This window comes from Pseudomyrmex gracilis, unplaced genomic scaffold (assembly GCF_002006095.1).
Source record: "Pseudomyrmex gracilis isolate BER0280 unplaced genomic scaffold, ASM200609v1 scaffold_93, whole genome shotgun sequence".
In the NCBI taxonomy this organism is placed as follows: Eukaryota; Metazoa; Arthropoda; class Insecta; order Hymenoptera; family Formicidae; genus Pseudomyrmex; species Pseudomyrmex gracilis.
In genome coordinates, this window is record NW_018020677.1 from 112042 (window position 1) to 128210 (window position 16169).

The window sequence follows — 16169 nt, forward strand, 5'->3', positions numbered from 1 at the left end:
ATAGCTATATTATACGATGCGCAAAATGCGTTATGTACAAAATATGTAATTATGCAAAACATATGCAGTAAAATACGCAAAATAAAAAATATTTTTATTTATCTTCTTTTATAAACAAATTTGCGCACACATATGCAGAATATAATCTAAAAATAAATAATTAGAAAATCTTGAGAATTATCTCGTAAATAAATTATGTGTATTCTTTTCATGTAAGATAATATAAAATACAATATTATTTGCACAAACTTATTAAACTTTATATATCTGCATTTATCATATAATAAGAGAAATTTAAGTTTTCTTTGTGCGTGTGTGAAAAATTTTATATTTAATCTACATAAAATATTCTTGCCGCAATATCATCAATAATCCAATTAATGCCATCCACTAGATTTTCACCCGTCACAGCAGAACATTTGTAAATTTGCCAATGATGAGTCTTTATATCAGGCAACTCCAAAATCTCTGCTATGTCTGACGCTGACAGTGCACCAGGCATATCCTGTTTGTTGGCAAACACCAAGAGACTAGCTCCTTCCAATCTCTCTTCTTGAAGAAGCTTGTACAGTTCTGTTTTACAGTCATCCAATCTCCTTCTGTCCGCACTATCTATTACCCAAACAAGTCCGTCTGTAGACTCAAAATAATTTCTCCAATACGAACGCAATGATTTCTGTCCACCAACGTCCCAAATATTTAATTTATAGCCACGATGTTCTAAGGTCTTGATATTAAAGCCCAATGTGGGCGATATAGTATCTATTGGTTCGCCATTGAGTCTCTTCAACACTGTTGTCTTTCCCGCATTATCCAAACCTCTGAAATGATAAACAATTTCATATTAAAATATAAATTACTACTGTTAACGCTTTAAAATAACAGTATTCATAAAATTGTTCAACCTGTAAAAACGTAAACTAACCACAAACTCAGTATATACAATAAGTACACAAATGTGTATACGTACAACATTAAAATTCGCATTTCTTTCTCTTTCTGCTTCAATTTTTTCAACACCGTTAATAGACCCATTGATCATTTATTATGCCTCTCACAACGTTCAGATTATTGATAGAAAAACATTCGGGAATAAAATTTCCTTGAAGATAAGCGTTGTCACTGGTTGTCAACAAACAAGGGAAGATACGAGTGCTGCCTCCTAACCAAGCAGGTTCAGAGAAAAGACCAAGAGCGGCCAGGTCCGTAAAAGAATATGTACTCGCTTTCCCGCCCTGTAAGCCAGCGCATTGTTCGTAAGTAGTACACATTGGCAACTACGTAGCCATGTCCACAAACGACTTGCCGGTACGCACGTTATGTTCAAACGTGGACATGGTTCTGTTCCAGGCTATGACTACAATACAGTCACGTGACTGACTTTTCGGCAAAGGTCACTGACCTTCTGACAAAAATCATTGGCGGGGCGGTATCCCCACTTTGACCGCTTTTCCTTCCCTATGCGCGAGTAGTGTCCTATTCTCTCATTGAACCAAGTATACGTCCATGAATTTCTCTATGTCGAATGGCGCTAGTGTAGTTACGTTGTGCGGCAGCCTTTACGTCTTTAGCCGGTGAATGTGAATTTCTTTAGGAAATCTATGTACACGAAAGAAGCATCTCGATCGTCACGAGAAGGATCTAATTTTGTGTGGCACGTGTGAAGAGACGATTTTCGAAAACTTTGACAAGAATGGCGATGCATATACCGAAACCGCCCGGCGTGGCGCAGATGCTTAAGGAAGGAGCTCGCGTGAGTGTTATTTTGTCATAATAAAAGTGCGCGCACAATGTGGTTATTCATGATGACACAATGCTTCCCTGCGGAAGGAGAATACGTAGAAGGGATATATTTGTTCCTTCTTACCTTTTAAGGCATTTTAGACAATTTGACATATTCAAGAACTTGAAGAACTGACAAAGTCACAAACTCACGCGTAAAAAGCGAAATAGGCCTGAATGTTGTATTCTCTTTTTGTCAGAAAAAATTTAATCAATAGATAATGTTTCCAAAACAAAATTTGTTATTTTGAAAATTGATAAATGTTTTGTCGTGAATTTGGGTTGACATTTTGATAAATGTGTTATTTTGTATTGTTTATAGTATTTTTCAGGCATCGAAGAAGCAATTTACAGGAACATATCGGCCTGCAAACAATTTTCGGACACTGTGAGAAGTGCTTACGGTCCTAATGGCATGAATAAGATGGTTATCAATCACATTGAAAAGTTGTTTGTAACTAATGACGCAGCCACAATTATCAACGAATTGGAGGTTGAACATCCAGCTGCAAAGTTATTGGTTTTAGCGTCAAAAATGCAAGAAGCTGAAGTTGGAGACGGAACCAATTTTGTCATTATCTTTGCCGGAGCATTGCTTAATGGAGCAGAAGAATTGCTTCGTATGGTACATTAATTTATATTCTTAAATTAAAATTTTTACAACAGAGTTCCATTGTTTATGTTCTTTCTATATAGAAGACCAGTTTGTGTAACAAGAAATTTTTCCTACTGTTCGATCACAGGGTATTCCTACTTCGGAAATTGTCGAAGGTTATGAGAATGCTTTGAATAAAGCCCTTGAAATTCTACCAACGCTAGTTGTTCAAGAGGTGAAAGACGTGCAGAACGAAGAGCAAGTAAAAAAGGGAATTAGAACTTCTGTTATGAGTAAACAATATGGAAATGAGGATCTTCTCGCTTCTCTCGTCACTCAAGCTTGCATGTCTATCTTACCTGAGAAAACGACATTTAACGTGGACAATGTTCGAGTTTGCAAGATACTCGGAGGTGGCTTGAACAATTCGCAAGTTGTGCAAGGTATGGTGTTCAAGCGTCAGGTGGAAGGAGAAGTCGGGAAGAAGACCAACGCGAAGATTGTCGTTTATACTTGTCCGGTGGACATATCTCAAACCGAGACCAAGGGCACCGTGCTGATCAAGACGGCCGACGAGCTGTTGAAGTTCTCGCGCGGTGAGGAATCTTTTTTGGAAACTCAGATCAAATCGATTGCCGATAGCGGCGCCGATGTAATAGTGTCAGGCGGAAAATTTGGAAATATGGCTCTGCATTACATGAACAAGTATAATCTCATGGCTGTACGTATTCCGAGCAAGTTCGATCTCAGACGACTGTGCAAGACCGTCGGCGCTACCGCACTCACAAAAGTGGTAATTAATGCTTTACAAATCTTGAAATGTATCTTTAAAATTTTATATTTGACTAAAAAATAACACTCATTCAATTGAAAATACAAAACATGCAATTACGGACCTTTTTTAAAGATACCACCGTCGAAGGAAGAGCTTGGATACGCTGACAAGGTGTACATAGACGAGTTGGGTGACACTATAGTGGTAGTGTTCAAATTGGAGGGAAAAGAAAGCCGTGTCAGTACTGTAGTCGTGCGCGGTTCCACCGATAACTACATGGACGATATCGAGCGCGCGATCGACGATGGTGTGAACACTTTTAAGGGTATCACGAGAGACGGTAGATTCGTACCGGGCGCGGGTGCCACGGAGATCGAGCTGGCCGCGCAGCTGACGTCGTACGCAGACACGTTACCTGGTTTAGGACAATACGCGGCACGTAAGTTTGCCACCTCGTTGGAAATATTTCCTAAAACTCTAGCTGAAAGCTCCGGCACTCACGCGCCAGAAGTTCTCTCGAAGTTGTATGCAGCGCATAAAGAAGGAAAGAAGAATCACGGTTTCGATATTGATGTATGTATCATTTTTTAGATTTTAGTATAATAGTAATTTATGTTAATTGTTGATGTTAGCACAAACTTTCTCTTATCTTAAAACAATATTATACTAACACACATACGTAATACAAATTTATACGAGTTACATTGCATAGGCCGAAGGCGCAGCTCTGATCGACACCGTCGAGGCGGGAATCGTGGATTTGTATTTGACCAAACAATGGGCGATGAAGTACGCGGTCAATGCGGCGTGTACGGTTCTTAAAGTAGATCAAATTATCATGGCGAAACGAGCAGGTGGCCCGAAGCCTCCAGCGGGAGGAGTTCATGATGAGGATGACTAATTAATAATATACGAGAAGATCGATGACTAATAAAATACGAAAAGATCGATTACATAATTTATCAATTTTTACTATGTGTCTTGAATTCTAACAAAAGTATTAAATAAATTTGTTAAATGCTATCTAATAATTACCTCAATATAATTTTAAAAATTCTTAGTATTGTACGATAAATTAAGTATTAGTTTCGGTTTTTTTGTAGTAGGAGAGACTTGGGCACGGTATAGAAATCTGTGGACTTGGGTTTGCATGATATGTGAGATTTCTCTGCTCTTTGGACGTAATCGCAAGGTCGTAAGCAAAGTGACCAATCGCTGGCCAGCATTCCAACTAATGTAAGATAATACTGGTCTGTAATTGGTTGAATTGCTTACGATCTTACGGTTACGGCTACAATTTTTTTACGTGCAAATGGCCCTTAAGTTTAAGTTAGGTTAGGTTTAGGTTAAGGTTAAGTTAGGTTCAGGTTAGTTTAGAGTTACAGCGAATTGGTAGCGTGTAACGTGTTTATTATTTTTGCTTAGTGTTTTTATGTATTTACCGCAAAAACAATTTTCTACCGTGAGATTGTCACAATGTTTCGTAAGGTAAATAATATTTCATAATAAGCGTAACACAAAATTATTTTAGTTTAAGGCTAAATAAATAAATTTCACTTATATGCGCACGTGATTTTTAGGTTATTTTAGAAGCGCGCAATCAAATCCCCCGGCTAAATACTGTACGACTCTTCTCGCAAGAAACGAATGAGGCTACAAGGATAGAGAAAAGTAAGACATGTTTCGAAAAATTATTATTTTGTTTAAATATAATATATTGCATGTAAAACACACACATGTGCACACAGTAGTATATATACATTCTGCAACTACATAACGATATTTATTAACAAATTATGCCAACTTTTGCACATAGAAATGTGTAAAATACAAAAATCATCAAAATTGTTTTCTCTCTTGATGGTGAAGAATGTTTTCTGTTTTATTTGCAGCTGTTAATAATGTTACTTTACTGGGAAGAGTTGGAGCAGATCCTCAAAAGCGTGGAAGCACTCAGCATCCAGTTGTAATATTTTCCCTAGCAACACACACGAATTATAAATACGAAACAGGTTAACATTTTTAGATCAACACGAGAAACTTGAAAAATAATCTTATGAGTAATCATCTGCGAAATATCTGTTTTAGGTGATTTCATGCAAAGGACAGACTGGCATAAGGTATGTGTGTTTAAGCCAAATTTAAGGGACGCTGTATATACGTATTTAAAGAAGGGTCAACGTGTATTAGTGAATGGCAGAATAAGTTACAGCGAATTCAAAGATGAAGAAGGGATCTCTCATCCTAGCACTGCTATTATAGCAGATGATGTAATATTTTTCCAGTAACAAATATACATACTCTTTATAAAGAATGTTTATTTTATATTAGTAATAAGTTTTTTCCTTCGTGATAATTTACAATAAAATTTCTACATATAATACTAAAAGAACATATATGTTTTCTTATATTATATGTTATTTCTTTTATATATATAAAATTCGTATCATGCAAATTGATGTACAAGGATGTTTTATATCTTCAACATTTTGTACAGAAAAAAAAGTTTGATTTCAAATTCTGAATTTGACTTTGTTGATGAAATATTCTTAGAACAAACAATCATTTACATTAGACGTATCATCCGGGACTATGACAACTTTATGTGATTGATGCAGAAGAAATTAAAAACAAAAAAAAAGCAATATTGGTGTTCAAAAAAATAATGCATTGCAAATCTGGTCGATGGTTTTTTGTTTGATAAAAATTTATTTTTAGCGGATTGTATATTGGACGAGTTGAGGGTAATAGTACACACGCGTGTTCTTAATAACTAAATAAGTCTATATTTACAACATTTATCATTTCATACTCTGCATAACAAGTTATATAATAAAACCGTCCTAGTTTCTAGAATTTTACATGGTTCACTTTTATACACACGCGAAACGATATATAAACTTTTTCTTCCCACCTTAGACAGACGCATTGCAACTTGGTTGTCCTCGTATATCCTGTTACATATATCGTATATATGTATAATTATATATATATATATATAAACTGCCTTTTTCTCTGATATTTGTCCACGTAAAAATTATTTACACGATTGTAAGATATTACACATTTTTCTCTTATCTCGATAACATCACGCACTTGTCTCTTGACAACCGTTTCATTCTAGCTACAAAACATGCGCGTGCTTCTCCACGCGCTTGCATTTCATTTACGTAATACCTACTTAGTTATAATATATATATATATATATGTATATATAATATATGCAACTCTCTTTGCTTTATTTCTGTAAGTAGAGATCACAGTATATAAAAAGCCAAATATGTATCAACGGTATTTATTTATACAGACAAATATCCGTACCCTGGGAGGAAAAAAAAATCAAACTTTTTGTATATTACGAATTGACGAAATGTCCGCAAACGTCTCTTGCATTGATTATGCTTGCAAATGTCAACATATGTGCAATACTAATGTTATGTATATAATCGTCACACGATATTTCTTGTTTTATGCATCGAAATTCAAACTAGCGCATGTAATTAACACATTTTGCACTACCTTTTGTTTCAATTCTCTGATATCGCAGCGAAACTAATTTGAGAAAAAAATACTAAATGTAGAAGTTTTAGTTATTCCCGATGAGTGAGTTTTCACACGATACGGATAATCGACTATATATATACATATCCATTCGACGTAACTTGCTCTCTCTCTCTCTCTCTTTCTCTCCTTTGCACTCACACGTAAAATTTCTCATACTTTCTCGGTTTTATATTCTCAAATGCAAAAATACGATTAGTAATCTTCTTAAAACCTGTTTTCCTAATTGTATACGCGTGTCTTATTTCCTTGCTTTTATTTATTTCTCTCGCGTTTTCGAACTTTCGCATGTTACTTTTTCACAGGCAATCCTCCAAATGTAGGGTCGTGGAATGTAAGCCACAATCGCGCACCGGCAACAAACGTAGAAATTTCGAATATAAATTTTGATAGTAAAATATATATATATATATATACCTTCTCTTCTATAGATAAATTTATTTATACTCTAACTCTGGCCCCGAATTTTTCTTCCATAAAATTCTTTCACCTATTTTTCTAATAACAGAGCGTTTTTTTTTTTTTTTATCTTTCGTCTGCATTTACAATTGAATCCCCTTCGTTACGATTAGTAGTTTTTTTTTTTTTATATACATTTCCTACAACGTATGTTCGATTACACTCGGTTATAACGTGTCTTAAATCATACTCCGCTGATATCGAGCGCGAGCAGTATACAATACTTTGTTCCAAAGTCTCTTTCTTGGAACGGACGTCTAAATACATGGGAAGGGGGAGAGGGATTAAATACATAAAATCTCTTCTCTTATTAAACAGCAATTCTTGGCACAAATACGTCAAAGTAACGGAAAACCGTTTCAGCACATATGCAGTAAGAGCTTAAGAAAATCCAGTTAAATCTCTCTCTCTCTCTTTCTCTCTCTTTCCTAGAATCCGCTTTGCGTAATATATGTAAAAATGTTATTGAATTGCGCGCGCGTGCGCGTCGTTAAAGGATTTTGTCAAGCTCTTTATACCTTGTGTAGAGTCTCCTGGAAACGTTTATAACGTATAAATTTTTCTGTGATGCATCTGCATGAATGTATCTCAAATCAAGTGGAATCTCTCTTTGGGGATCAACTATATTTCGCGGATTATTCGTTTCGCCGAAAAAAAAAAAAAAAAATTAAAATCACATCACAGAGATACTTAAAATTATAAAAACAAAACAAAAAAAACAGACAAAAAGAAAGGAAAGAAAGGAAAGACCTGGTAACAGTTCTCCCTCTAGCATCTTTGTACATTAAATCGTCGTATGTATTTTTTTTTTCCTTAAGCGCGTAGGTACCTAAGTCCGTAGTACATTTTATACACATCTTGTCGTTGTAAAAGGGAAATGTTTTGCCCGACAATACGCATATCGTTCGCCCCCGTTACGAGGGGAGTGAGGGAAAAAAGAGATAGGGGCGGAATATCCGCGAAGATTCAGCTTCAGATCGAAGCGTCCTATCGGCGCACAACGACTCGACGAAAATTCACGTGAGGGCGAATCGTTTTTCGATTTGCGCCGTCGGGTGATATTGGCAATACGCGCTCTTTTTCCGCGCTTCTTTATCACACTCTTACATATAACAAACGAAAATGACTATTTTCGTATAATTGCAAGTGGCAAATTGCTTATCCCGGCTGCTAAGTAGAGAACACAAAGAATCTAATGTTGTTGACCGTAAGCTATACATATGAATCCAATATTTCTTGATCCCTTATATTTATAGAAGAGAATCCGCGTCTTTTTGCAGTGTAGAAAATGTGCGCCCGTTTTGTTTTCGCAAATTAGATTTAAATAAATTCTCTACCTAATTGCATTCTGATGACATTGTTGGAAGATTTGTCGTATCCCCGAGAGTTTGTTACGCGTGTGTGTGTGTGTGTGTTCTCGTTTTATATAAATCACTGTGTTCATAGAGTGTCTTTTTGTATTTATTTACAGAGCAATTGTTTCACATTTACACTTTCTTTCGTTTCCTTTTTGCGTCTTCCGACGCTCCAATGACGACCTTCGCGCGTGTCACCACCACATGAACGATACCAATATCTTCTTCAAATCGATGAAACAAAGTTATTTCAAACACTTGACGATTTATTATACACATTTTATATGATTCGTCGATTGGTTGTCGATATGGAATCTATTCTGCGTTGAGCCGTTTTTGGCCGTCAGTGCGTTCAGATTACGCGCGGCGGAATTAACGATTACGCGTGATCATTGCGTTCCTGCCATCGCTAGGTCCCGCGTCACTTCCTCTCTTCCGGTTCCTGATTGGTCTTAACGAGATTGTACGCGTGACTTCTGTACTTGGCAGGTGGGTCGTGCAACGAGAGGGGTTGCTGTTGCTGCTCGCTCATTGGCTGGTTCATACTAGACATCGAAAGATCTGTTGGCATGTCCGCTTCCGGTTCTTGTTCTAGTTTTGCTTCAGGACTTGCAGAAAAAGCAGCCTCTTCTTCCGGTTCAAGTTTTATTCGCATCTGATGGCGCAGCGACGATATGTTTTTGATATTCTTAAGTTCTTGTGAATTACGTAGAAATCTGCAAAAAGAACGAAAAATTTTTCTCGTCAGTAAACAAAACAAATTCGACTCCGAGCGTGAAATTCGTATTTGTAAAATTGCAGGAACATTTAACAAAGCGAATATACAAAAAATTTTGAAATTATTATTTTGTTCAAATTTATAAAATTAGCAGAAATCATAAATATTATCGTTACATCGTGTAAATCTATCACACGCAATTTTGTACAGTAATCACGTATAAAACCATAATTACTGACACAAATAATGATACTCACTGATAGCAATGTCGTTCGCCCTGCACTTTTCTAAGAATATTCACACGATAGTAATATCGCAGAGCTCTACTCATCTTGTCGTAGTTCATGGAAAGATGGTTCTTCTGTATACCCCAAAGTCGTGCCAAACCTGGCGGATCGACTATTTTGAATGTACCGGAATTCTGATCTTTCCACGCGATGTAATTCTTGTATCGCTGTGACTGATCATTCAGTAACTGCTGGAGAAAATCCCAGAGCAGTCTTCCATCTAAACAGAACCGCGAAAAAATGCTACAATATGAATGTAACAAATCGTAAGGAGCGCAATAATACTGAATAATATTTTATGATAAAGGATTTAACTAACGAATAACAGATATCTAAGGCAGATGTTTGGCAACGTCTACTCAATGTTTTTAAAAATTATTATAAATAAATGATCGTTTACTAAGCCACAGTATGACTGAAAAAACCATAGGCAATCACAGATACTAACTGGTGTTAGGTTCCGGAGGATCGCCGAAGAATTCTCTGGCGGCCGCGAGGGAATTGTTCGATCGGTAACCCGATGTCAACGACGACAGTTGCGGCAATAACTGTGTTGGACTCGGCTGGTCCTTAATGTTTACTTCGCCGTGCCTCTGTGCCGTCAAAGCGGTTGGAGTGATCGGTGGACTGTTATTGCCTCCCGACATTTGGTGATTATCTTCGTCCGAGTCGCTCTTGTAAACCTGTGTCTGATTTGCGTCAGTCGCATGGCTAGGTGAACCTGATTGGCTATCCACGGAAGGCGCTGGTGACAACGTTACAGAATTAGCCGACATCAAACTTGTGAGACTTTGGACGTAACCAGGTGCCTCTGCCCACGTAGGTGTTGGGGGATGCGAATGTGGACTAAGTGGATACGCAGATGATCTGGTTGGAGTCACCGGACTACTTGGTAAACACCTTTGCATCTGATTGAAGTCACGTGCTAACATAGCTAGAACGTTGTGTAGGACATCGCCAGCACCCGGACATCTTTCATTTAGATCCACCTTTGTGAGCAAACACAAAGCTTTTCCGTTCATCTGGAACACTTCCATATTGAACGGTTTAAGATCGAACTCGCCCTCGGCCCATCGTAGAAATGAAGCTACGTCCTCGCGCGACCACAGTCGCGGGTCGGATGCTGAAACGAGAGAAATGCACGTCTTTGTTACATGCATCCGTGATCTAAACAATTGTTGTCAGAATATAAAAACTGAAACTTTTCAAATATATTTACCCAAACTTGATGGCAAGTGTGTCTTAAAGTCCATGGCAGGACTGGGCGGCGGATGAGTTGTAGGTGTAAAGCTCATAGAGGGATATTGACGCCAAAACATCTCCGTGGATGGGAAAGGCAACGCTATAGCCGGTGGCAATCGGGAATCCATTCCGGTCATTCCGCCGGAAACTGCCGGCAGCTGAGGCAGCGATATTGGCAGTAATTTCATAACACGCCTTTAGATTTAACGATTACTGCAAAAAGAAAACGCAGATCGATCGACTTTATTAATACGCTCAATTAAACTCGTATCTCGATCGTATATCAGATATTAAATATATTTTAACGTTGACGTTAACATTCATTATTCGTTCAAAATTTTTAACTACGACCGCGTTAAATTCTGAATGGACCATAATAGGAGACAGATTTGCAGCGTGGATAAAAAGTGACTTTTAGAAAATTGCGCGAAGACGATATTAAAACACTATCTTCTATATAATAATAACAACAACAACATTTATTGAGTATACAATCGCACACGTAAGAAAATTTAAAAAACTACAAAAAAATAATATGTTATTCAAATATAAAAACCTGAAAGAAGATGACTCAAAAGAGTCGAGGCAACAGTATCAACTGCTGATTAGAAGCTGTACCAGCCTGTACCAAACAACTAATTTATAATTAAATGATCAAAGAACGAATGATATCTATATGTACATATATGTCTATCGTCGGAAATTGATCGCTGATGTACGAGCGCTTTTACCTCGCCTAACGACGAGAGCATTACGACGGGTAACGATCGCTCTCGCTGACACACAACGCCGGAAGATAATAACGACGGATTAGTTATACGACGATGACGACGGCGGCGGCAGCTTCTTGCTGTACATGCGGGAAATGTGGTATTCGTGACGGGGAGAAGAAACGCGTCGCGACGGCGCTCCGTAGAGGCGTCTCTCTTCAAGCGGTGACCGGTTCGCAGACGTTCCATCGACTATTAGCATAGAATGTAGGGGCATAAGAATGAAAGCCGGCAGGAAACGCGGATTTACATAACGTATTTCCATCGACGTCGACGAAGCTATTTCCGTTCCCGACGTCGACCCGAGACGGGCTAAGCGAAACTTCTTACCACCACAGCGCTCGACCGCGACGTCGAGAAATTCTTAGCTCCACAGCTCGAGAAAGCTTTTGCTGTTAATTTCCGAAACCCGAAGTTATTTAATTACTTGTCCAAGTTTCGAATCGAACTCCCGCTCGCTTCGCAATTCGCTCAAAAAATCGCAAACGTCCGAGAGGTAAATTTAAAAAATGATGACCTTTCGAAGATTCGTCGATCAAAATTAAGATCAGAGTTTGTTTTTTTTTATATATCGATTACTAAAAGATGTAAAAAAATCTTGTAATAATGTTAACTGCACTGGAGAATGATTGTGTGCAGAGTGACGCACGCACCGTGTTTGTTAACACAAATGAAAAACGATTTAATTGAAATGGCAATATAAAATAGCGCAATTTCCTTGTCTTAAAAATGCAGTAATTTTTATGCTCATTATGTCTTTCAATCTAGCGTTTGATTAGATAACTATAATTATTAGCTATGATTATATAATTATCAGTGTAATAACATAAACTTAATGTGTGTACTGTGTGTATACGTATTATAATTTATTTTTTTTTGTTACGCACAATGACTCGCGACTATTGCGTTAATAACTGTGTAGCGGAAAAAAAGCAGCGAAGCAAACGAGATTTATAAAATATTCATAATTGAACATAAAATCAAAAGTAAAGCATTCGATCATATCGAAATCTGCGCTTCATCATCGTTTTTTATATTGTTGCTGTTGTCAAACATTTTGAAACGACATCTATCTTATCCCGAGATAACTTCGGTTTAGAAAGAAAAAACTTCACTTATAATTAAAATAAAATAAAAAAAAAATAAAAACATAATCCCGTAAAATTTTGTTTTCTTAAATCGTCGTTTGCTATTTATACAAAAATGTTTCGCGCGAATACACTAATAGAAAAATCGCGGAACAAATGCGGTTGAGTTTCGAATCTTTCGAAATCTCAACTGCGTTTTAGACTCTAAGCGCTTAAGAAGAAGCTGGGTCCCTCCAGGAATAGGAGCCGCTTTCGATTTTTTTTTTCTTTCAACCCGTTCGGCGAACGGGTTCCGGCACATTACCAGCAGGAATCTTCTTCGTGACACTTTGAGAAATAATCGGAGGAAGCACTTGGCTCACAATGCGGCGCGGCACTTACTCGAAAGGAGAGAAAGAGAGGAATGCCCTGAGGGAAAAAGGCAGGAACCTCGGCATGCGAAGGTCGATGTGCCGTTGTCTCGCACCAGGAAATCCTGGTCGTCTTCTTCGGTCTCCTTCCTCCTCTCTCTCCGCGCGCGCGCGCTCACTCTCTCTCTTTCTCTCTCTCTTCTCCTCTCCTTTAAATACCGCGAGTGGCCTTAAGCTCAGGTGCTCCTCCTTTCGGCCGGGCAACTTTTTTTGCCGCTCGACTAATTAAAGTGGCTACTTGAAGCGGCCTCGAGGGATGAATTCGAGGACCTTTCTCGCTTTAAATTTATATCACACCTGCTTCGCGATATTGATTCTGTGTGCCTTTCAGCATACTGTTACTCTGACACGCGCGTCTTCGAAAAGTTTTAGTTTTCCAAATAAATCAAGTAGATGTTTTATTTAATCAAAAAACTTTTACGTAGCAAAACCAGGAAGAAAATCACTCACGAGCAACACGATCATATTAAAAAAAAAAAAATTAAAATTAAAGATTCAAGGAGTAAAATGTCGAAGTTGTTTCAATTTATCTCTGCGTTTAAATTAAATTTATTCTCGACACTGTCAGTAAGTAATTTTAGTGTGTCGAAATGCCATGTTCTCGGAAGGATCGCGAGAGAACGATAATCATGACAGACACACTGCCGATCTCTCGATTAGAGGGGAAGAGTAACAAGAAAACACCGGATTCTGCGGTTCCGTTCCGCGTGTTTCTCGCGCGACGTTCTCGTTTTCTTTTTACGCCGCGAACGAAGAAAGGAAAGAAGGAAGAAGCGCGACCGGCGACGCTGATTGCTCCGCGGGTCGTGGCGGAAGCGAAAATTCGCAATTGCGGCCGCGCTCGCAATTTCCGGTGCGAGCGAATCGAAGAACATAGCTGCACACAGCGGAAATGCGTTCGATCGTTTTTCTTTCTTTTTTCTTTGACGATGTCATTACAGCTGAAATTCAATAATGAACTAATCCGCGTTCGATTATTTTCTGCTTTGTATTTGTGTTTTTTTTTTCCTTTCGTTCTTCTCTTTACTCTTTTGTTCTTTTTATTTTTTTATTTTTTTTTTTAATTCTCTTTGTTACAGCATGTTTTTCTCAGGCTTCTGTCATTCGTTTTTTATTTCAATTTTCCCGACTACTTTCTTTTACTTCCTCTTCCTTCCGCCTAATGGACTTTCCCGTGACGTGAAGTACGACCTTGATTACGCCACCTTGTTTACGATCGATCCTGCAACTTTAATGACCGGGTTTTCCGACGCGAAAAAGCTCTCCGGCCGATCATCGTCGCGAATGTGTTTACATTGTCGTGAAGCATCGCGTGTCAAATAGCTCGGAAGTCGTAATGTCGAGGCGAGCGACGATAATCGCTCGTGTACGTATAGATAACATAGTTGACTGTCATTCCTCTACGATATCGTAGCGCAGCCACGTGTTTTGAATCGTCGCGCCAACTCACACAGCCATTACTATGTAAATGCGAAATTCTAATTTATCCGGGAAAGATGCAAATTGTAACGAACATCGTAAAAGTGAGCAACAAATAAAAACAAAAGACATTTTATCAAGATGCACTTTTTTTCGTCGTCGCGTAAAAAAATTCGATGCGTATAAATTATGTAACAATAACAAAAAACTGCGAAGAGAGAAAAAGTAAATAAAAAAAACCCGCTTGCAAGACGGATTTACGTAGAACGTTTCAGAAAAAAAAAAAAACAATCTGTATAGAGCAAACGACGTTTTTCTCATCTGACTACGTTGCGTAAGCGAGCAGTTCAACAGTTTTTGAATAACAAATACCTGTCACGCACTTAAAAATTTGTCTCTCTTGTCTTTAGATTAAGAACATCTTTTCTAAAGACCTGCGACACAAAAAAAAAAAAAAAAAAAAAAAAAAAAAAAAAAAAAAAACCCGATTGAATATAAATCGAGCCGACGGCTCGAGTTAAAAGATGCACGAGGACACGGTTAGACGACGTTTCTTTTTGAACACAGCGTAATCAGCGTGTGCACATAACGAGCGCGCGCGCGCGCGCTCGAGGAAGACGCTTCGTCTCTTCGCGTTTCATGAACGGCGAGCCGTAAAACACGGCATTTTGCTTCCCAGGCGACAATTTAATCCGCCGTCGGTCAAACACACGCGAAGAGCCTCCGGCTCTCCGTAATCGGTCAGTCGGTAAAGGGATTCGTGATTAGACCTCGTCATGTCCACCTCGTCGTCGTCGTCGTCGTCGTCGTTGTCGCGTTCTTTCCGCGTCGATCGTCGCTTAATGTCAGAGGTTCGTTATGCCTTATTCATATCTGGTACGTATACGCACAAACGAGCGATTGCGTAACCCGCGCATGAAGAAACACATGCGATCTGTTAAGAGTAACCGCGCGCGCGCGTACGCACACACAATCGTCTTTGCGATATCGTCCGACTCGCCTCTATTGTTGCGTGATCCAAAACGATTCTCTTCCGACGACGACAACGACGATGACGACAGCTCTAATCCTCTTTAAGTATGTGCGTATGTGATACAAAAATTTTTTAGATTGTTGTGTATATACATATCAGCGATTGATAACAAATGAGCAATATATCGTGGGAACACGAGGTCAAAGAAAACTTCAAACGTTTTAATTGAACGAGTCTATGTATGGACGATGATGCAGAGCACTACGTAAATTGAGATTACGCACAGAGAGAAGTCTCTCTCTCGGTCTCTATTAATAATTATAAAAATTCATTTTATTTGTGTTTACAAGAAAGTGTGTATCATTGCCTTATCAATAATATCTTATCCGATACAGACAGATAAGAATTTCCGCTTTATATATTTATATCTCCGTCCTCAAAGTCACTAATTGTTTTATACAAGTGCTTTAAAGGTAATAAGTGCTTTTCAAAAAAATAACTGTAAGTACGATACACGCGCCTTTATCTCACATGTGATAACATCTATTACATCCGATCGATACAAAAGTGACAACAGAAGAAGTGACTGATTGGTTAATTGGAAGCGCTAAATTTTCGAAGACAAACAAGGCACAGATTTCGGAGATACTGTTAATGCAGTTTTATTAAAAAAAAAAAAAATGGAAATTTTTCAAAGGAAGAAATTTCGTTTAAATTTTTAAGTGAACTTGCAGA

The 16169-nt window shown here is 38.1% G+C and overlaps 4 protein-coding genes across 4 annotated transcripts in view; 2 read left to right on the forward strand and 2 right to left on the reverse strand.

Moving 5' to 3' along the window:
• Positions 1 to 276: 276 nt before the first annotated feature.
• On the reverse strand, positions 277 to 1169 carry LOC109855609 (ADP-ribosylation factor-like protein 2). The gene is made up of 2 exons (XM_020430058.1): positions 971 to 1169; positions 277 to 821 (listed from the first exon to the last, which is right to left on the reverse strand). The coding sequence occupies exons 1-2, from the start codon at positions 1033 to 1035 to the stop codon at positions 332 to 334; spliced, it is 555 nt and encodes a 184-aa protein (XP_020285647.1). The 5' UTR covers positions 1036 to 1169; the 3' UTR covers positions 277 to 331.
• Positions 1170 to 1575: 406 nt separating this feature from the next.
• LOC109855617 (T-complex protein 1 subunit theta) lies at positions 1576 to 4175 on the forward strand. Its single transcript, XM_020430065.1, has 5 exons — positions 1576 to 1753; positions 2105 to 2407; positions 2526 to 3170; positions 3285 to 3725; positions 3865 to 4175. The coding sequence occupies exons 1-5, from the start codon at positions 1694 to 1696 to the stop codon at positions 4051 to 4053; spliced, it is 1638 nt and encodes a 545-aa protein (XP_020285654.1). The 5' UTR covers positions 1576 to 1693; the 3' UTR covers positions 4054 to 4175.
• A 114-nt stretch (positions 4176 to 4289) lies between these two features.
• LOC109855618 (single-stranded DNA-binding protein, mitochondrial) lies at positions 4290 to 5474 on the forward strand. Its single transcript, XM_020430067.1, has 4 exons — positions 4290 to 4640; positions 4733 to 4823; positions 5045 to 5164; positions 5241 to 5474. The coding sequence occupies exons 1-4, from the start codon at positions 4629 to 4631 to the stop codon at positions 5438 to 5440; spliced, it is 423 nt and encodes a 140-aa protein (XP_020285656.1). The 5' UTR covers positions 4290 to 4628; the 3' UTR covers positions 5441 to 5474.
• Positions 5475 to 5622: 148 nt separating this feature from the next.
• Positions 5623 to 16169, reverse strand: part of LOC109855603 (ets DNA-binding protein pokkuri) — a 37301-nt gene continuing 26754 nt past the window's right edge. Inside the window, exons 2-5 of the mRNA XM_020430048.1 lie at positions 10752 to 10987; positions 9981 to 10655; positions 9503 to 9752; positions 5623 to 9243 (exon numbers count right to left, since the gene is read on the reverse strand). Of these exons, the coding sequence (XP_020285637.1) occupies positions 8949 to 9243; positions 9503 to 9752; positions 9981 to 10655; positions 10752 to 10962 (1431 nt within the window). The 5' untranslated portion in view covers positions 10963 to 10987 and the 3' untranslated portion in view covers positions 5623 to 8948. The remainder of the gene's footprint in view (positions 9244 to 9502; positions 9753 to 9980; positions 10656 to 10751; positions 10988 to 16169) is intronic.